The sequence below is a fragment of the Sorex araneus genome, chromosome 5 (genome assembly GCF_027595985.1).
Source record: "Sorex araneus isolate mSorAra2 chromosome 5, mSorAra2.pri, whole genome shotgun sequence".
Lineage (NCBI taxonomy): Eukaryota > Metazoa > Chordata > Mammalia > Eulipotyphla > Soricidae > Sorex > Sorex araneus.
Window position 1 is genome coordinate 34,327,209 of NC_073306.1, and position 21,253 is coordinate 34,348,461.

Consider the following 21,253-nt stretch of genomic DNA (forward strand, 5'->3'; position numbering starts at 1 on the left):
TCGGAGGAGCCCGCGTTCTCTCTTGAACGCATTATTTTCACCATTCTCTCTCCCACTTATCCCTTTCTCCTTCTCTCAGAAACCTCTAAATAAAATCTATTTACTTCAAAAAAAATTAATAAATGTTCATTTAAAAAATAATAAATGACAGGTTAGCATAAATTGCATTTTGGATGACAATTTCCAAAATACAAGAATCATTTGGTGAGAAGAATGAAGTTGTTTTACATTTTTACAAATCTCTCTAATAGCCAGCTTGAGCTTAAAAAAGGCAGCTGATCTTAATCTTTTTAACCTTCTGCAATTGCATATTGTTTTGGTCAAAACATGAGGAGAAAATCCAGTCCCACATTGATATGCAAAGAGAGAAAGAGAGGGGCCCCTTTCAGACTCAGCAGACCTCTCTGTTGACACTACACCAAACCCAGCAGGTGACAGTTTCCTGAAGGTTAGGCGCAACTTGATTTGCTTTGTTTAGTTTTGGAGCCACACCTGGCAGTGCTCTGGGGCTCAGCCTGGTGCTGGGGCTTAGCTCCTGACCTTGCACAGAGAGCCAAGCAGTGGTGGAGGGAGGGCAATACTGAGAGGCTTATGCAGGCAAAGCACGTATTCTCCGGCGGCCCTAGATGCAACTCGAAAAATCTTGAACCATATCAAAAAACTTTTTGTGTTCTTTTAAAATGTATAAAATCTTGGGCTGGAGTGACAGGGCACTTGCCTTGCCCATGGTCACTCTGGGTTTGATTCCCGAAGGTCTCTATGGGTCCCCCAGCCAGCCAGGAGTGACCCCTGAGCCCAGAGCCAGGAGTCAACCCTGAGCACAACTGTGTGTGACCCCCCCAAAACAAACAACAACAAAAAGATGAAACAGGGCTGGAGCGGTAGCTCAGTGGACAGGGCGTTTGCCTTGCACGTGGCCAACCCAGGTTCGAATCCCAGCATCCCATATGGTCCCCTGAGCACCGCCAGCAGTAATTCCTGAGTGCATGAGCCAGGAGTAACCCCTGTGCATCGCCGGGTGTGACCCAAAAAGCAATAAATAAATAAATAAAAGATGAAGCAAGGCTTGGATGACTGCCCAACAAACCCCACCGAGGCCAGAGAAAGTGGGTAGAGCTATTTTACTTTCCTTAGTGCTGCTTCTGTAGCCGGAGGGATATTTCATTGCCCCAGAGAGCATCTGGGAAGAAGATGTAGGAGAGGGACCATACCAGGCAGTAAAAAGCAGTTAGGGAGAATGGAAACAAAAGCAGTGTGATGATTCCTGGAGGAAGGAAAAAGGCCAACAGGTGATGTTAGGATACTGTCTCACACCCATTCGCCACCTCACCCTTCCACCCTCCAGATTTTTACTTGGTGCCTGAGAACAAAGACATACAGTAAGGTATGGGTTGTGCCTCAAAGAAAGAAGTGTTTGTCTCAGCCAAGTAAAGGGCCAAAGGTGCTTGCATGCAGCTAGCCCAGGTTTGGTCTCTAACCCAAACACCATCCGGGTTTAACAGCCAGAGGGGCAAACACAGAGTGAGCCGGGCGCCCAGGTGGGTCCACAAGGACACACCCCTCCCTGAATTGTTTTTAGGTATCTAGATAGTTCTAATCCAATGCAGTCCCTGATGGCATTTCTTCAAAATCAGAACAGAAACCAATGACTTGCACAGCTCCCTTGTTAACAGATACATGTATTCCTTATTTTAATTTAATTTTATTTTGCTTTTTTGAGTCACACCCGGCGATGCACAGGGGTTACTCCTGGCTCACGCACTCAGGAATTACTCCTGGCAGTGCTTGGGGGACCATATGGGATGCTGGGAATTGAACCCGGGTCAACCGCATGCAAAGCAAACGCCCTACTTGCTGTGCTATCGATCCAGCCCCACGTGTATTCCTTATTGTTTACCATGTCCTTGGCAGGGACGGTCTGACCGAGGCGGGGAGGGTTAAGGGGGGCGCTGGCCCCGGTTTCCAGACTGGTCGGTGAACTCAGTGCCGCTTGAGAACAGAACATTCACTCACCTCCCAAGTAGACCAGCTTTTTCCAGCTCTCAGACTCCAGGATTTTGTCATGTGGGTAGTAACTCTGGTCCATCATGAAGAGAATCATGAGTAAGGCCATGCAAGAGAGAATGAACGTGTTGCCTTTGGTCAGCAGGGAGGTGGAGGCCAGAACGCAGGAAGCATAGGGGCAGGGGAGGCCCCTGTAGGAGGTGGAGAGGCCTGTGTGGGAGGAAGTGACAGGTGCTTCCCACTGCTCTGACGGGACTGCGGAGGCCACTCAGCGCCCCCCTCTCCCTTTGGGGCCTTCCCGCCCCCGGCAGCCCCCCGACTCCAAATCCCTATGCCCAGACTGGAGAGATAGTACAGAAGGTACAGCCGCCTTGCCAGTGGCCAACCCTGGTTCGATCCTGGCCCCCCATCTGTCTCCCACAAACCCCAGCACCACGAGGAGAGACCCCCGAGCCCCGACAGGTCTAACCCCCAAACCAAGCAAACCCAAAGCCCGCGCCCCAAGCAACCGCAGACCCTGCAGGGGTGCCGGAGAGGTCTGCAGGGGAGCGCGGCCAAGGCCCTTGGAGAGCTTCAGGTGACTCTGTGGGGCCCCGAGGCAGGTGATGCTGTCACCAAAGCTCGCTCTCTCCACCTGTGTGTGGGGGCACACAGCCCCTCTCCTCACACCAGCCACACCGGGAGGGGGAGGCGCTGTGGCCCCGGGACCCAGCAGGTTCCCAGCCAGGCTGCCCCGTGGTGCCCGGTGGGCGTGGGCTGGGGAGGAAGGAGGGGAGCCCCCACGGCCACCCCCCCACCGCAGGCCTACCTGGGTTCCTCTCACTGGCGGAATAAAAGCACAGGCGGAAAGTGGTCGCCAGCACGTAGATGGTGCTGAGGAAGTTGTTGAGGGGCCCGGTCACGCCGAGGAGCAGCGCGGAGGCCAGGCCAAAGGTGGTGAAGATGGCGAAGTCGTTCAGCTCCACACCTGCTTTGGAGGGCTGCGGTCAGCAGGCCCGACACCCCCAAGGCAGCCACCCTGTCCCCTCTTGGGGGGCTGGGCTGGTGACCGGCAGGGTACCGAAGTCCTGGACAGCAACAGACCCACTGCCCGGACCCCTCCTAGTAGCCATGTGTGGACAACAGGGACCCCAAACAGAAAAGCTACCAAATCCCTTTTGCATTAAAATGCTTGTTGTTGTTCTTTTGATTTGGGGGGGACTGGGGGGCTGGACCACACCCAACAGCGCTTAGAGGCTACTCCAGGCTCTGTGTCAATGTCTGTGACATGACCCCGGCAGTGTGTGGGGGAGCATTTGTGGTTCCAGGGATTTAAAGCAGGGACAGCAGGATGCAAGTCCACGGCTGGACTCTCTCTTGGGCCCCTCAGGTGGAATCATATGTGGAATCATTTGAACCAGTTTCAGGGCAGCTGATGTGTTTATTTATTTATTTATGCTTTTTTTTTGGGAGGGGTCACACCCAGCGATGCACAGGGGTTACTCCTGGCTCATGCACTCAGGAATTACTCCTGGCGGTGCTTGGGGGACCATATGGGATGCTGGGAATTGAACCCGGGTGCAAGGCAAATGCCCTACCCCGTGTGCTACCGCTTCAGCCCCGCAGCTGATGTTTGAAGTAAGTTTTCATTCCCACTTCCCACCGCCTCCCCTGCCCATCACAGCCACCTCTCCCAGACCTGGAGGGTCAGTGAGCCACCGAGGGCGTGGCTGGAGACCAGGGGGGTCCCCAACCCCAGCGCTGGGGCTGCTTCTGTCATCCCGAAGGGATGTGCTTGCTTGGTTGGGGGGCGGTGTCGGAGATCAAGCCCAGACCTCACTCATGCAAGGCCAGCGCTCTGGGCTGAGGCAGCTCCCAGCCCCTCGCAGGACGTGACTGCTGAGGCCCGTGGGATGGCAGAGGGTCGAGGAGGCGCCCTGGCACGGGGAGCGGAGGCCTGGACTCACCCACTTTGGAGCAGACGTTGAGGTGTCTGGTGATGGCCCCGACCGCCATGTCTAAGAGGAAGCTGCTCAGAAGCATCCAACAAGCACCGCAGGGCTTCCTAAAGGGCAGCCGGGCACCACAGCTCCCGCAGGGTCCCCAGAGCTAGCACCACCCCGCCCACCTCCACACTTCCACACACCACCCTTACACACCCCTCACACTCGCCCACATCGCTCCCTACTCCCGATTCAGGGGTGCCCTGCATGATCCCAGGAGCCCTCCCTTCTGACACGCCCCAAACTAGAATTCCAGCCCCGCCTCTGCTATCACTCCTCCTTCCCAGCCTCTCTCCCTCCCTCACTCCTGCCCTTCCTTTCTCTCCCTTCTTCACTCCCTTTCTCCCTCCTGCTCTCCCTCCCCCTGACTTCTCACTCCTCCCTTCTTTCCATCCCTCCCTTTCTCCCTCCTTCCCTCCCTCCCTCCCTCCTCAGCTCTGCCCATTCCTGTCTTCCATTCCTCCATCTGTGAAGTGAGGTGTGCATGCTAAAAAAAATTCTGCTTATGAGGGCTGAGTGATAGTACAACAGGCAGGGAGCTTGCCTTGCAGTCGGCCGACCGGGACTCCATCCCCAGCATCCTATATGGTCCTCCGGGCATCACCAGGAGTGATTCCAGGGGTCTGAGTGCAGAGTAAAACCTGAGCACTGCCAGGTATGGCCCCCAAACAAACAAAACTCTGCTTATCGACACAGACCCATTCAGACCACCCATTTTTCCGAGTGGGAGTTTTGAAAAGAAATTGGCCTGCCAACTGTGCTATCGGATTTGTCAGAATTGAGGTGTTCTTAATTGATCCTTTTTATTTTATTTTATTTTATTTGCTTTTTGGGTCACACCCGGTGATGCACAGGGGTTACTCCTGGCTCTGCACTCAGGAATTATGCCTGGCAGTGCTCAGGGGACCATATGGGATGCTGGGACTCGAACCTGGATCAGCCGCGTGCAAGGCAAACCTACCAGCTGTGCTATCACTCCAGCCCCTTAATTGATCCTTTATAAAGTTCACAGGATCAGACCTGGAGGCCCCATCTTCATTTAGGATGGTGATGATCTGAGCTGTGTTTTCTTTCTTTTATTTTGGTCAGCCTGGCTAGAGGCTTATCACTTTTATTGATCTTTTTGAAGAAGCAGTTTCGGCCTCCTCCTTAATTTTATTTATTGATTTCTTATTTTTAGTTTCACTGATGGCTGCTGTCATTTGGGAGGAAAGGGAGACCGGGGGCCACGTCTGGTGGTGCTCATGGGCTTCTCCCTGCTCAGTGCTAAAGGGTCACTTCTGGCAGACCTCAGAATGGCCCATCTGGAGGGGCGAGGGAGTTGGGATCCACCCAGCGGTGTTCAGGACTTATTCCTGGCTCTGTGATCTGGAATCACTCCTGGTGGTGCTTGGGGAACCATATCAGGTGCTAGAGATAGAACCCAGGTCAGCCACATGCAAGGCAAATGCCCTGCTAGCTGTATTATCTCTCTAGTCCAGATCTATTTTTTAATTGAGTTGTTCCTTTTGTTCTTGTTTGATGATGTCACACCTAGTGGTGCTCAAGATTACTACTGGCAATGCTCAATAGACTATATGTGGTGCTATGGTTTTGAACCTGGGTCAGCGAATGCAAGGCAAGTGCTAAACACCTGTACTATCTCTCCAGGCCCACTATTTTCTTTTCTGTTTGTTTTGGGGGGCCCATACCCAGTGATGCTCAGGGCTTACTCATGGCTCTGCACTCAGAGTTCACTCCTGGCAGGCTCAGGAGACCATATGGGGTGTTGGAGATTGAACCCAGGTCAATTGCATACAAAGACAGAGCCCTGTCCATTGTACTATTACTCCACCTCCCAGTGCCCTATTTTCTTGTCGAGTTTGGTTTTGTATATAAATATTCTTTGGGTTTGGTGATGCTCAGGGGCTACTCCTGGTTCTGCACCCCAGAATTACTCCTGCAGTGCACGGGGGCCTGTAAGGGATGCTAGGGATTGAACCTGAATCGACTGCATGCGAGGCAAATATCCTACTTGCTATACTATTACTCTGGTCCGGTCTTGTATATTTTGAATTCTAGTCTTACAATATCTCTGTGAATATTGTCTGCCAGGGACTTGTCTTTTTGATGTTCTCTTGATGCTGTCTTTTGCAGAGTATCTTTCTTTGTAATATATAGACCTAAGGCTATAACTTTCCTAAGTGTTGTTCTCCGTAGTTTTTCCTGAGATGACATTTTGTTTTGTTTTGTTTTGTTTGGAGTCACAGCCGCAGTGCTCAGGGACTAATCCCAACCTGGTACTCAGGGGTCATACCCCATTGTACTTGGGGACCTCGTAGTGCTGGGGGTCGAAGCCCAAGCCTCCTGCACGCAAAGCATCGCACCTGTGTTGGATGTGTTTCGCTTTCTCTCTGGCATGCTCCTGACCTCTCTGCTGTTGGCTAGATATTGGGGGGTAGGGTAAGGTGGGGCTGGGGGGTTTGCGGCCATATCTAACAATGCATGTGGGCTCTGGGACTATCCCTGGCTCTGTGCTCAGGATTACATTAGGAACTGTTTTTGGGAACTCTGTGCATGTGATTCTGGAGACCAAACCAGAGGTGGCCACATGCATGGCACATGCCTTACCCCTGGAGTTCCCCTCTGGGTCCCCCTCATCTCTCTGAAGGCAGTCATCAGTCTCAGATCAATTCTCCCAGGAGCACACTCTCAGGTCTATTCCTTGATTACACTGTTTTGTTTTGGTTTGGTTTGGGGCCACACCCAGCAACACTCAGGGGCTGCTCCTGGCTCTGCACTCAGGAATTATTCCCGGTGGTGCTGGGGACTATATGGAATGCTGAGGATTGAACCCAGGCTGGCCACAGGCAAAGCAAGTTTTACCCACTGTGCTGTCTCTCAAGCCTCACTGATGGCAATTCTGGAGCAGTTGAGTAGATCCAAAGCCTGACCTTAAATCTCAGTTGTTTCCAAATAGCCCCTATGTTTATTGTTTCCAAATAAACATCCACTTTGTTTAGATCCATACCTGTGTCTAAAGGGAGCTGAGGCTAAATAAAAATGGCTGGAGCGTTAGCACAGCAGGTAGGGTGTTTGCCTTGCATGCCGCCGACCCGGGTTCAATTCCTCTGTCCCTCTAGGGCAGCCCGGCAAGCTATCGAGAGTATCTTGCCCGCACGGCAGAGCCTGGCAAGCTACCCGTGGTATATTCGATATGCCAAAAACATTAACAAGTCTCACGATGAAGACATTACTGGTGCCCACTCGAGCAAATCGATGAGCAACGGGATGACAGTGATATAGTGATACAGGCCCACAAACCTGGCATAAAAACTGCATTGGTAGTTAACATTCAAAATAGAAATTAAAAAAAATAATAATGTGAAGTTCATGCCCAATTCAATCAGCTTAATCAATGGCTGAGTAAATAGCAGTATTCCTACATTATTAAAAAAAAAAAACTACATTGGCAAATTAGGCTTGACTAAGAAGATAGATTTTGCTGCTGTAATTAGGTATGCCTTGCTTTCTAAGACTCCAAACTCTAGGGCAAGGAGCTGATGGGATAGTACAATGTGTAGGGCTCTTGCCTTATATGCGGCTGACCAGGTTGTGACCCCGGGCACCAGATACCATCCCCTGAGCCCCACCAGGAGTGATCCCTGAGTGCAGAGCCAGGGGTAAACCCTGAGCACTGGTAGATATGGTCACAAAAGAAAACAAAACAGCTAGATTCAGAATATCAGGGCTGGAGCTACAGCACAGCGGGTAGGGCATTGCCTTGCACGTGGTCGACCCGGGTTCGATTTCCAGCATCCCAAATGGCCCCCTGAGCACCGCCAGGAGTAACCCCTGGTCAATGCAAGGTGTGACGACCCCCCCACCCGTCTCCAGGCCAAAAAAAAAAAAATCACAGAATTTTATTTTTTTTCTTCCTTTTTTTGTTTTTGTTTTTGGGCCACACTCGGCAATGCTCAGGGCTTATTCCTGGCTTTACACTCAAGAATCATCCCTGGCAGGGGCTGGAGTGATAGCACAGCAGTAGGGCGTTTGCCTTGCACGCTGCTGACCCGGGTTCGATTCCCAGCATTCCATATGGTCCCCTGAGCATGGCCAGGGGTAATTCCTGAGTGCAGAGCCAGGAGTGACCCCTGAGCATCGCTGGGTGTGACCCAAAAAGAAAAAAAAAGAATCATCCCTGGCAGTGCTCAGGAGACCACATGGGATGCCAGGGATTGAACCCTTGTTGGCCCTGTGTAACCCCATCATCTGTCCGATCTCTGTAGCCCAGAACATCACAACATTTCAAACAGAAATACTTAAACCACATCAGGTAAAACCATCGTATGGGTGAGAAACAGATCCAGAGACCTCATTTGCTGGTGATTATAATAAAAGAGATAAAGATGATGTTGGCTGCGGGACCGGATAGAGAGTACGGGGGTAGAGTAGTGTCTCCCTTGCCTGCAGCTGGCACCAGCAGAGCGCGGTTCCCTCCGCACAGCTGGGAGCATCCCCAGGCAGAGAGCCAGGACTAGCCCCAAGTACCACCTGTGTGGCCCAACACCCTCCCCCAAAGAAGAAGTGATTCGCATTATAAAGGATTTATCCTTATTATTTCATTTCTCTACTTTTACTGTGAACGCAGGGACTCGTACATGCAAGGCAAATGCCCCATTGCTGAGCCCCAGGCCCCACTCCTGTATTATTATTTTATTAATTAATTAATTAATTAATTTTGCTTTTTTGGGTCACACCTGGCGATGCACAGGGGTCACTCCTGGCTCATGCACTCAGGAATCACTCTGGTGGTGCTCAGGGGACCATATGGGATGCTGGGAATCGAACCCGGGTCGGCCACATGCAAGGTAAATGCCCTACCCGCTGTGCTATCGCTCCAGCCCCTCCTGTTTTATTCCCCATTTCCTTCATTATTATTATCATTGTTGCAAAGCCCAGGGGTGGCACACACCTGACTGGTGCAACACCTCTAGCTGTGGTGCTCACTGAGTGTCAGCCACCAAGCGGCTGTACTTCGGCCCCAGTGCTCACATGCCCGGCCACAGTGCTCTCCAAGGTTGCACTCCTGTAGTTGTGGAGCTCGCACACACACTAGCTACGAACTGAACTCCTTAGCTGTGCTCATCTGCGCTGCACCCATAGGTGCTGAGGGAACCATGAGGTGCCAGGAATCAAAGTAGGGTTAGCCACAGGAAAGGCAAGTGCCTTCACCCTTGTAATATCTCTCCAGTCTGCCCTGTTTAATTTTTAATTAAAAAATATTGGGGGGGGGCTCGAGCAATAGCACAGCGGGTAGGGCGTTTGCCTTGCACGCGGCCGACACGGTTTCAATTCCCAGCATCCCATATGGTTTCCTGAGCACCGCCAGGGGTGATACCTGAGTTCAGAGCCAGGAGTAACCCCTGTGCATCACCGGATGTGACCCAAAAGGCAAAAAAAAAATTGGGGGGACTGGAGCAATAGTACAGCGGGTAGGGTGTTTTCCTTGCACGCGGCCGACCCGGGTTCGATTCCCAGCATCCCATATGGTCCTCTGAGCACCACCAGGGGTGATTCCTGAGTGCAGAGCCAGGAGTAACCCCTGTGCATTGCTAGGTGTGACCCATAAAGAAAAAAAATGGGGGGGGACAGATAGTACAACTGGTAGGGTCTTGCCCATCGACCCAGGTTCAATCTCTGGCATCCCATATGGTCCCCCAAGCACCACCAGGAGTAATTCCTGAGAGCAGAGCCAGCATTGCTGGATATGGCCCAACCCCCCCCCCCCAGAATATGGGACAGATAGTACAGCAGGCAAGGTGCTTGCTTTGCCTGTGGCTAACCGGGTTCACTCCCCAGCACCCTGTATGCCTCCCCCTCCCCCAGTCCCAACAGGAGTGATCCCTGAGTCCTGCCCTGACTCATCCCACAAGTCTGTGTCTGTCTGTCTGCCCTCCTGGCTCCCCTCACACCACGGGCTCCAGCTCTGAGCTAAGAGCCTGCCGGGTCCCAGACCTACTGGCAAAAGCTGCAGAAGATGGAGAAGAGCCCCAGGATCATGTTGGCTAGAGACAGTGCGGTGGCGAAATCCTTCATCTGGTAGCTCCTCTGGGTTTTGGTACAGGAGAAACTGCCACACTGACTTGGGGCCTAGAGGAGAGGGATGAGCATTTCTGAAGCATGAAAGTCTAGGGAGAGGGGCCGAGAGACAGGACAGTGGGGAGGGTGTTTAACCCTGCGCACAGCTGAGCCGGGTGTGATCCCCGACACCCCATAAGGTCCCCCAGCACCAACACGAGCGATCCCCGAGTGCAGAGCACAGATCCCTGAGTACCGCTGGGTGTGCCCCCACCCCAGCAAATCCCCAGAGACTTCCAGACAGCAGGTAGCTGCGGTTCCCCTCGTCCTCACTCCAGAATGCACCTCCCACCCCATGGCCCTGGGGGGATCAAGAGGACAGGAAGAGGTGGGAGGAACAGGTGAAGACAAAGATACAGAAGATAGGGGCTGGAGCGATAGCACAGCGGGTAGGGAGTTTGCCTTGCACAAGGCCGACCCGGGTTCGATTCCCAGCATCCCATATGGTCCCCTGAGCACCGCCAGGAGTAATTCCTGAGTGCAGAGCCAGGAGTAACCCAAAAAGAAAAAAAAATAAAGATGCAGAAGACAAGTGGCAAACTCAGAAGTCCCCACTGCCCTGACTGCACCCCGAGCCTTAGGTCTGTGTTAGGTCTGTGTTGTGAGCCCTCCCTCCAGTCCGATTGAATCTAGGACCCCAACACACACACACACACACACACTCTGAGAGGTGAGCTTTCGGTCACAGAGGGGCTGGAGCAATAGTACAGCAGGTAGGGTGTTTGCCTTGCAAGTGGCCAACCTGGGTTCAATCCCTGGCACCCCATATGGTTCCCTAAGCACCAGGAATAACTCCTGAGTGTAGAGCCAGGAGGACCCCCTGAGCATTGTTGGGTGTGACCCCCCAAAAAAGAAAAAAAATCAAGCTATTTAAAATACTTTGGGGGCCACTTAACACCTCTATTGCAAACCACAACACCCAAAAGGAGAGAGAGAAAGCAAAAGGGAATGCCCTGCCACAGAGGCAGGATGGGGTGGACGGGACAGGGTGGGGGGGTGGGAGGGATGCTGGGACCATTGGTGGTGGAAAATGGGCACTGGTGGAGGGATGGGCACTCGACCATTGTATGACTCAAATGCAAGCATGAAAGTTTATAAGTCTGTAACTGTACCTCACAGTGATTCACTAATAAAAAATTTTTTTAAAAATACTTTGGGGTATACCTCATGAATAAAAAACACCAGGAAGCGGTCAGCCCCAACCCCAAGGTGGCAGAGAGGACCAGGTGTGGCACAGCCGCTGTTGCTGTGAAGCAAGTGTGTCGGGGATCCCTTGGTACAATGCGTTCGGTGGCCGAGAGCTGTCTCCCGAGCAGAGGAAAGAAGAGACGGGACCACGGACTGATGGTCAATGGCCAGTTTATTCAGAACCAAACAGCATCATATAGAAAATCTGCGGGGTTTGAGGTACAGGACTGCACATAGGTGTGATTTATCATCTACTGGTAAAGCGTTTCATCAGATCATTCTTTTGGGGGGATTAACTCAAGGAGACGCTCTGTCTAGAAGCTTTTCTGAGAAAACTGCCCAGGGCGACATTCCATCTAGATTGCTTTTTTCTTTCCCTTGCTGCAAGTACATATTAAACAATTAAGTTTACTTCGTATTAATATTCACAGTTCTTCGGCTAAGTCCAGTAAGGAATACAGATTCCAAAACTGAGTTCTCTGGGATCCAGGGGCAAGGGTTAAAGGCCGGCTGGGCTGTCACTGTGAATCTCAGACTAAGTCCTCAGGCCTGTGTAGCCTTTCCTACTCCCTGGGGTCCTGTCCTTTAGGTCATTACAGCTTGTATCGCAACTGTGACTCATGCTTTCTAGACTGTCCGTATCAAAGCCAGGGTAGCTTTACTGCTGGCACTGGGTCCAGCTTTTGGGGGGGTGTCAGGAACTACAGCAACTAAAGCTTGAGTCAGGTAATGATGGATGCCCGGGAGTGGGTATATTTCAGAGTCAATCAACTCCCAAATACTAGGAGCACAGCATTAACGGTCTTAGTGTGCTTAAGCAAAGAACACTGTTCTATAGTAAAATATGAAGAAGTTATAGGGGAAAGAGAAAAAGTGAAAAAACAGACGCACAACCAATAACAAACAACAGATTCCAAGTACCGATACAAAGTCCGGAGTCATCAGAAGGTTTGACTTTCTAAGGAACCAAGGCTGACTTGGGGAACTTAGCAGCTAACAAACAGAATGAGAGGTATAGCACAAAGGAAAGGTTAAAGATAAACTCGGGGGATTAGGAATGCTGCTAAGAGCACTGTAAGCTTCTCTGGGGGGAGGGACAGGGGCGATTCACTATCCTTTTGAACCAACAGTGCAGAGAGGTGGCTTCCTTTGGAGGTGCCCCGTGTCCCCGCCCAGGGAACCCCCTGGTTGGTATAAATCTCCGCAGATAGAGGCCCCCCGCACGGAGCGACGGAGACAAGTTTCCGCTCTGCTGGTCCTCTCCCGCCCCTCCTCAGAGACATGGGCTCAGGCTGCCCCGCGTGGCCCCTCTGGACAGGCTGGGGCCTGTTCGCTCTGGGCAAAGCTGAGGCTAATAAATGACACTTCGTCCCCACAATCCCCGGCACCAAGATGCCAGAGACTGGGGAGGAGGGGGGTGGAATTAGAGGGGATGGGACTAGGGCGTGGGGCCGGGACGGCAGTAGGGTGGCGGCGTGGTGGGGCTCACCGCCCCCAGGGGACTGCCTCCTTTGCCGAAGGGCTCAACAGCCATAGCCCCAAAGCCACGAGGACTCCTGACACCTCATGGCCCCGTGCTGTCAGGCCAAGACAGGAAGCAAAGGGAGTACCGGAGGGGAGAGGACTGCAGCCCACTCCCACCCTGCCCCCTTGCCCTCTCCCCTTCTCCTCATCTCTAGGGTTGCAGGGCGGCTCTGGGCCAGCCCAGCTGGCCAGGAAGAGCCGCCCGCCCGCACCTCTGGCTCTCAGCGGCAGATGCTAATGCCAAGCAGACCTCCTCTGCACGCCGAACATGGTTTTTCACAGCAAATTAAAAATTAACCAGTAATTGCCTATTTTCTCTTGTCCTCCTCACGAAGGACTTAACACACCTTCTCCAGTGCTCCTCCTACTCCACTCTGCCGTCTACCAACCAACAGGACGGGTCCCGGGCTCATTACAAACTCGGAACGCCTACGAGTGCGTTCTTTCCAGGAAGACACGAGGCCTGAGCGTCCGCAGACACTCTTCCAGCTCCCGTGACACCGCATCCCACACAGGCTTCAGGGTGGGCAAGAAGGCGCTCCAGGAAACGGAGTCAAGATTGGAGTGAGGGGCTGGAGCGATAGCACAGTGGGCAGGGCGTTTGCCTTGCACTCGGCCGACCCGGGTTCAATTCCTATATGGTCCCCCAGTACCGCCAGGAAGAATTACTGAGTGTAGACCCAGGAGTAACCCCTGTGCACTGTTGGGTGTGACCCAAAAAGCAAAAAAAAAGAGATTGGAGTGAGGCCTTTTCCCACTGCTGGCAACTTTACACTTAACACACAGGCCTCAGATGTGAAAGGAGCACACCTGAGAGAAAAGGCTGTGGGGACCTGGATTAAGAAGGAACAACCCCATGGGGCTGGAGCGATAGCATAGCGGGTAGGGCGTTTGCCTTGCACTTGGCCAACCCAGGTTCGATTCCCAGCATCCCATGTGGTCCCCTGAGCACCACCAAGAGTAATTCCTGAGTGCAGAGCCAGGAGTGGCCCCTGTGCATCGCCAGGTGTGACCCAAAAAGAAAAAAAAAAATTGAAAGAAGGAACAACCCCATCCCTCCCCGGCTCAACAAAAAAACTGGCTGGAGAAATAGTACAGTAGGTAAGGAAGGTGCTTGCCCACGTGCAGCAGACCAGGGTTCAATCCTTGGCCCCCCTTGTGATCCCCTGAGCCTGCCAGCAGTAAGCCCTAAGCACAGCTGAGACTGGCCCCAAGCATCACCACCTCCTCCCTGGCCAAAAAAAAAAAAAAAAAAGAGGGGCCAGAGAGATGGGAGAGGGTAGGGGGCTTGCACTTAGGCAACCCAGGTTCCATCCCAGGCATCCCATGTGGTTCCCCCAAGCACCACCAGCAATAATTCCTGAGTGCAGAGCCTGGAGTAACCCCTGATCATCACTGGGAGTGGCCCCAAACAAAACCAAAAGAACAACCCAGGCGCCGCAGGGACAGCCAGGGGTTAAGGCAATTGCCTTGCCCACAGCCAAAGCTGGTGCAACCCCAGGCTCTGCGCATGGTCCCCGGAGCAGCTCTGGTTACAGAGCCAGGAGTAAACCCTGAGCACTGCCAGGTGTAGCCCCAACACAAATTTTGAAAAAGGAACAATCTATTCTGTGACATATGGTCATAAGCAAGATCCAACTGTCAGTGCTCAGGACACAAAGATAAAAGGCCTCGGTCTCGGGGGCTGGAGAGATAGCACAGCGGGTAGGGCGTTTGCCTTGCACGCGGCCGACCCGGGTTCAAATCCCAGCATCCCATATGGTCCCCTGAGCATGGCCAGGGGTAATTCCTGAGTGCAGAGCCAGGAGTAACCCCTGTGCATCGCCAGGTGAGACCCAAAAAGCAAAAAAAAAAAAAAAAAAAAAAAAAAAAAAAAAAAGGCCTCGGTCTCATCTCCGGACCGGAATGGGTATTTAGGCCTAGAGAAAGGCTGTGGGGAGCACTGGAAGGGGCTCAGCGGCTGGCGAGGGCTCCCCGTGGGAGGCTTCTGCAGACCCAGACGCACCCCTCCCAAGCCCTGGGCTGTGCCAGAACCCGCCAGGGCCGGGCTCCCGCCGCCTCTCCCGGCAGCCCCGGGCCCCTCCCAGGCCCTCCGTCGGCCTCGCGTGGCACGACGCGCTCTGCGGAACCGACTGCCGGACCTGGTGCTCGCCGAGGACCCCTGTGCCCCGCCGTTTCCCCCTCCTCTACTTTGCGGGGAGGCGACCTGGGCGCCAACCGCGGGTGCCCTCTGCCTGGCCAGAGGGCGGACAGCAGAGACTGCTGGAGGTCACTCCCTTGGCTCCCCGGGGGCCTCTCGCCACATTCAGCAGCCTCTCCAGCCCTCGGCACGGCCCGGGGTTCGATCCCCGCTCCCCCCCCCCCCCCCAAGCATCACATCACCAGGAGGGACCCCTGGGCGCAGAGCCGGGGGTAAGCCACGAGCACAGCCGGGGATGGGTGGCCAGAGAGAAAACCAAAATAGAAGCCCCCCACTCTGAGTCTGCAGCGAGCCCAGGGGCGCGCGGGGGGTGGGGAACGCGGCGGCGGGTCGGGCCGGGAGCTCCGCGCAGGCGCAGGGCGCAGGGCGCAGGGCGGGCCCCCCGCAGACGCGCCCCCCGCCAGGCTCCACCCCCGCCCCCGGGACCAGGCGCCCCCCGGGCCGCGGCGCAGGCTCACCTGGCGATAGGCCATACTTAGATGGAAGGGGGACGCAGGCTGCCCCGATTCCTGCGTGGTGGAGGTGTCCGGCCCGGATGCGGGGCGGCCGCGCAGCGCCCGAGCCTCGTGCCCGGGGCTCTTAGCTCACAATCCCCCGGGCAGGGGAGGGGCGGGGGGCGCGGGCCGGGCAGTGGGCGCCGCGGCTGCGAGGGTGTCGTCCGGGTCGAGAGGGAGCCTAGCGGGTAGGGCACTTTGCTGCACGCCGCCGACCCGGGTTCGAGCCTGGCACCCCACATGGTTCCCCTGAGCCCCACCAGGAGTGACCCTTGAGCACCGTCGGGTGCGCCCCCCCTTTGTCTCCCCCTCCCCCCCGCAAAAGGCACGGGACGGAGGAACAGAGGAAAAGCCGGACTTGGGAGGGATGGGAGAGACCCGAGCGTGTGGTCAGTGGTCAGTGGGGCGTGGGCGGGAGGCGGCTCGGGGAAGTCGAGGCTGTGCGTTAGCCGGGATGCGGGCAGGTGCGGCCAGAGTGTTTCCGCCCCCGTCCTCCCGGTGTTACTGCGTGATGGTAAACCAAGCCGGATTCCCTACTGAAGGGACTAGGTGGTGAGTAGCGTGAAGTGACGGTGTGTGTCGAGTTTCTGGCAGAAGGTTCTGCCCCACTGCCCGGCCGGGCCGGGCCATGCTGGGCGTGGAGGGAGCAGGAAGTAGCCGGGCTAGGAGCCACTGTGAGACGGACTCCCCAGGGGGTGGCGGGGAACCAAAGGGTTGGCAATAACCTTCCAGGGGGTCTAGGTGGACAGTCCACTGCAGAAAGAAGTAGATTAGTGTCGGGTGGGGTCCCAGGCACCGTCCAAACACCCGCCTTCATCCTCCCCAATCTGCCCTGGTGCTCACAGAGCTTTGGGGGAGCCCAACGGAGACTATACAGGAGGATGGGGGGAGGGGGGCGGAGCGGGGAGACAGGCCCTGGCAGGGCACAGCTGTGCTCCCTGCTTTACATTACCCACGTCCCACCTCTGCCCGGGCAAGCACCATCTACTCTCTCCAGCCCCTCCTTTCATGCTTTTTGGTTTCTGGCCCACACCCACGGGTGCTCAGGGCTTACTCCTGGCTCTGTGCTCGGGGTTCACTTCTGGCAGGGATCAGGCCCCAGATTGGGGGCCGGGGAACCAGTACAGCCGGTAGGGTGCTGGCCTTGCACAGGGCTGGCTGTAAGGTCCCCAGAGCCCGACCAGGAGTGATCCCTGAGTCCAGTCAGGAGTTAGCCCCGAGCACCACCAGGCAGGTCTCAAAAACCAAAACAGCAGAACCCCCAGGTTGGGTTGGACACATGCACGGGAAGTGCCTTCCCCTCGGTACTGTCACTCCTGTCCTTCGTGCTTCCTGGTCACCCCTGTAGAATGAAACTCTTCGGCTTGAAACACAAACAGAACAGCTCAGGGGCTAAAAGAGACTCAGGAAGACAGCTTTAAGCCAGCAGGGCAGGGCGGGTGCACCCATATGGTCCCTGAGCCTGCCAGGAGTGAGCCCTGAGTGCAGAGGAGAGGGAAGCCAGGAGCACAGCTGGGTCTGGCCTAACAATAGAAAGAGAGTCAGCAGGGTAGTAGAAGGTCTGTGATAGGAGAGAAGAATTTACTGGGATGATAAGCAGAAATGTAAATGCGTTGGGGGCTGGAGCAATAGCACAGCGGGTAGGGCGTTTGCCTTGCATGCAGCCGACCCGGGTTTGATTCCCAGCATCCCATATGGTCCCCGAGCACCGCCAGTGCAGGGGTAGTTCCTGATTGCAGAGCCAGGAGTAACCCCCGTGCGTTGCCGGGTGTGACCCCAAAAGCAAAAAAAAAAGAAAAAAGTAAATGCATGGCAACAAAGTGTGGTAACCCAGGTCAAGATCTCAGCTAGGGCTCCAAGACACTTCTTCCACCAGGTCCAGCCCCTCTGAGCCGTGAATTTAACCGTCGCTGAGAAAGGGGTGAGTCAGGTGATGGCTGAACCCAGATTTTAGGCCTTGGAGTAGACAACTTCCAAGAGCTGGAAGCCCCTAGTCAACATTTCAGACTGGGGCTGGAGCAATAGCACAGCAGGTAGCTTGTTTGCCTTGCATGTGGCCGACCTGGGTTCGATTCCCAGCATCCCATATGGTCCCCTGAGCACCGCCAGGAGTAATTCCTGAGTGCAGAACCAGGAGTAACCCCTGTGTATCGCTGGGTGTGACCCAAAAAGCAAAAAATAAAAGAGAAGAAATGTGATAGCAAAAATAGCTTGTCAACACCAAAAAAATAAAATAATTGGAGAAAAAAACCAAAAAACATCTCAGACTGCCTGGCCAAATTATAAGAGGGAGGTTCTGCTTTGGCCTTTATCCACGGGTCTGCCTCGGCACGCCCCTCTCCTGGGGCTGCCGAACTGAAACAGGCTGTCCAGCCATCCCCCCTTGAGCACTGCCCTGAGAGCTCCTGCCACAGAGCTGGATCCCTGGGCTCCTCCCGGGAGACCTGGGGCTGTGGTGGGGCAGCATCTGGAAACATCCCTGAGAAGGGCCAGGCTTCCTGGTACTCATCATCAGCAACTGGACGGGGTGTTTGACCCCCTTGCTTCTGGTGGCCACAAGTCTGGGTTATGTGCACTGTGGAACCATTTTCTAGTCACTTTCCACCTGGCCCAAGGGGAAACGGGGCCAAAGGCACCCCTGCTGTGGGGGCGGGCGCTGCAGCTGTGTCTCCCCCCATTACCCCCCTGTAAAAGACAGCAGGGAAGGACGCAGGCGCACCAGGAAGGGTGCTCGGTGCATCCCCACCAAGCCTGTTACCCAGAGCCCACCCTGGCCGTGTGGAGTGGAAGGTCAGTCTCCTGGGCCGGTGATGCTGCCTGTGGAACCCCACGGCTACTCAGCCATCCAGATGCTAGAAGCCTTTTTTTTTTTTTCTTGCCGCGCTGAGGCAGCTCCTCTGAGGACAGCCACTTCAGGCTGTGCCCAGCAGGAGTAGCCAGTCTGCCCCGGGACACAGTTCTCCCTGACCAACCGTGCCCACTGAGCTCCAGGTGACAGAAGACCCAGTCCAAGCCCCCTGTTACTCATGAAGCTGCACGCATTGCTCACTGCACAGAGGACAGGGATGCCACTTTCCACAGAAGAAGGCATCTCAGGAAGTGCCTATGGGAGAGGCGCGGAGCCTCTTGCTTAAAAAGCTTCCCACCGGAGCTGGATAGTACAGCGGGGAGGGCGCTTGCCTTGTTGGGTTTGATCGTTGGCATCCCAGGAGTGATAACTGGATGCAGAGCCAGGAGTAAGCCCTGAGCACAGCTGGGGTTGGCACCAAAACCAAAACAACAAAAGCTTCTGGAAGGACGCATGTGGGAGCCCAGAGTTCAGTCCCCAGTACCTCAGTTCCCTGAGTCCCCTGAGCACTACCAGGAATGGTCTCTGTCTGCAGCTAGCACCTGAGCACTGTGAGGTGAGTTCCCCAAACAACAAAAGTCTCCCAGTATGCAAAGGACAAGGGTTTTTTTTTGGGGGGGGGGAGGCACACACCTGGCAGTGCTCAGGGGTTCCTGGCTCTGCCTTCTGGAATCAGCCCTAGCATACTCGGGACCATATGGGATGCGGGGATCAAACCTGGGTTGGCCGCGTGCAAGGCAAGTGCCCTCCCTGCTGTACTGTCGCTCCAGCCCACGGGTTTTGAAGGGGTGTGCAGACATGGAGTAAGAGGTCCCGGTGTTCCCTGGAGAACAGCTTTCCTGCCAGCATCACTGACCGGCTCCTCTGGCTTCCCCCATGCACTTGCACAAGGCCTGAATTTGTAACTGAGATTATCTTTCTAAATTCCAAGAATGAAGTCTTCAAAAGAGGATGTCATAGAACCTGCACCAGGCCCTTCTTTTAGCTGGGGGGACTCTATGCGCAGTAGGAGGAAGGGCGCCCTCTATAGGTGAGGGATAACAATTTTGCTATTGGCACAATTTAGAGTGAACTAAAGGAATCTCTAATTCTCACTCTTCCCTTAACAATACTTCAGCGGGGCTGGAGCAACATTACAGCTGTTAGAGTTTGATCCCTGTCACCCTATATGGTCTGCAGAGTACTACCAGGAGGGACCCCTAAGCTCAGAGCCAGGAATAAGCCCTGTGCACCGCTGGGTGTGGCCTAAAAGTAATATCTAAAACACTTCAGCACATTTCTTTTTTTTCTTTCTTTCTTTTTGGGTCACACCCGGCAATGCACAGGGGTCATTCCTGGCTCTGCACTCAGGAATTACTCCTGGCGGTGCTCAGGGGACCATCTGGGATGCTGGGAATCGAACCTGGGTCGGCCACGTGCAAGGCAACCTGCTGTGCTGTCACTCCAGCCCCCCAGCACATTTCTTTTTCTTTTTTTTTTTTTTTTTTTTTGCTTTTTGGGTCACACCTGGCGATGCACAGGGCTTACTCCTGGCTCTACACTCAGGAATTACTCCTGGCGGTGCTGGGGGACCATATGGGATGCTGGGAATCGAACCCGGGTCGGCCGAGTGCAAGGCAAACGCCCTACCTGCTGTGCTATCGCTCCAGCCCCCCTTTTTTTTTTTTTTTCCCAGCACATTTCTGATGCCATCCACCGTCACTGTTTTATGTCCTTCTAGGAAGAAGAGTGCTGTCACTTAAACTGTGACGTTGACATTGGGAAGCACTCTGTTATTTATTTTTGTTTTTGGGAGCCACACCCGGCAGTGCTCAGTGCTTACTCCTGATTCTGTGCTCAGGGATCACCCTGAGAGGGGCTTGGGGGACCATATAGGGTGCTGAGGATCGAACTGGGTTGGCTGCTTGCAAAGCAAAAGCCCTGCCCGCTGTGCTATCTCTACAGTCTTGGGAAGTGCCAAGGTTTTAGAGATAATAAAATATGAGTGAAGAAAATATTTTTCCCTTTTAAATGTAGTTTCTAAATCTTTTTTTTTTTTGGGGGGGGGAGGTTCAAGCTACACTTATCTACATATGGTACCAGGGCTCAAACCAGGGTGAGCCACAGGCAGGGCGATTGCCTTAACCCTTACACTGTCTCTGTGGCCCAGGGACGTCCATCCGTGAGGTGACAGGGCATTTCTCATCATGTGCCTGAACAGTGATGGTCTATTCCATCCATTCCGTCTCTGCTGCTAAAATGAGGTTTCTCCAGGAGCTTTTATTTTGGATTTTGGGTTATGGTTCTCCTTATCGGAGAGACGGGGGTTACAGGCAAAGTGTCAGCTCCCACATTTTGTGGGGGAGGGTTCCTAATGCTGCCTGGCTTTAAAGCACCAAAATAAATAAATAAGTAATTAAAAATAACAAGAGAAGGGGAGATGAGACCCTGTGCTGAGCGATAGCACAGCGGGTAGGGCTTTTGCCTTGCACGTGGCCGACCTGGGTTCGATTCCTCCATCCCTCTTGGAGAGCCCGGCAAGCTACCGAGAGTATCCCGCCCGCACGGCAGAGCCTGGCAAGCTCCCCGTGGCGTATTTGATATGCCAAAAACAGCAACAACAAGTCTCACAATGGAGACGTTACTGGTGCCCGCTCGAGCAAATCGATGAGCAACGGGATGACATGACAGTGACAGTGACAGTGAAAGAAAGAGAGAGAGAAAGGAAGGAAAGAAAAAGAAACCAGAAAACCAAAAAGAGGTTTCTACAGGCCAATCTTCCGGTTCGTCCTTCTCATAACCTTTAGCCCACGCTCTCCACTTGGAACTGGCCGCAGTCCCCAGGAACCGTTCTCAGGCTGTCGCCGGAAGCTGCCACACGTCCACGTAAAGCACGTAGCCATCTCCCAGAAAC

The 21,253-nt window shown here is 54.2% G+C and overlaps 1 protein-coding gene across 1 annotated transcript; it reads right to left on the reverse strand.

The window, feature by feature from the left end:
* Positions 1 to 1,115: 1,115 nt before the first annotated feature.
* Positions 1,116 to 17,043, reverse strand: TMEM269 (transmembrane protein 269). Its single transcript, XM_055139652.1, has 6 exons — positions 15,477 to 17,043; positions 9,988 to 10,118; positions 3,951 to 4,048; positions 2,813 to 2,971; positions 2,014 to 2,214; positions 1,116 to 1,264 (listed from the first exon to the last, which is right to left on the reverse strand). The coding sequence occupies exons 1-6, from the start codon at positions 15,489 to 15,491 to the stop codon at positions 1,131 to 1,133; spliced, it is 738 nt and encodes a 245-aa protein (XP_054995627.1). The 5' UTR covers positions 15,492 to 17,043; the 3' UTR covers positions 1,116 to 1,130.
* Positions 17,044 to 21,253: the final 4,210 nt, after the last annotated feature.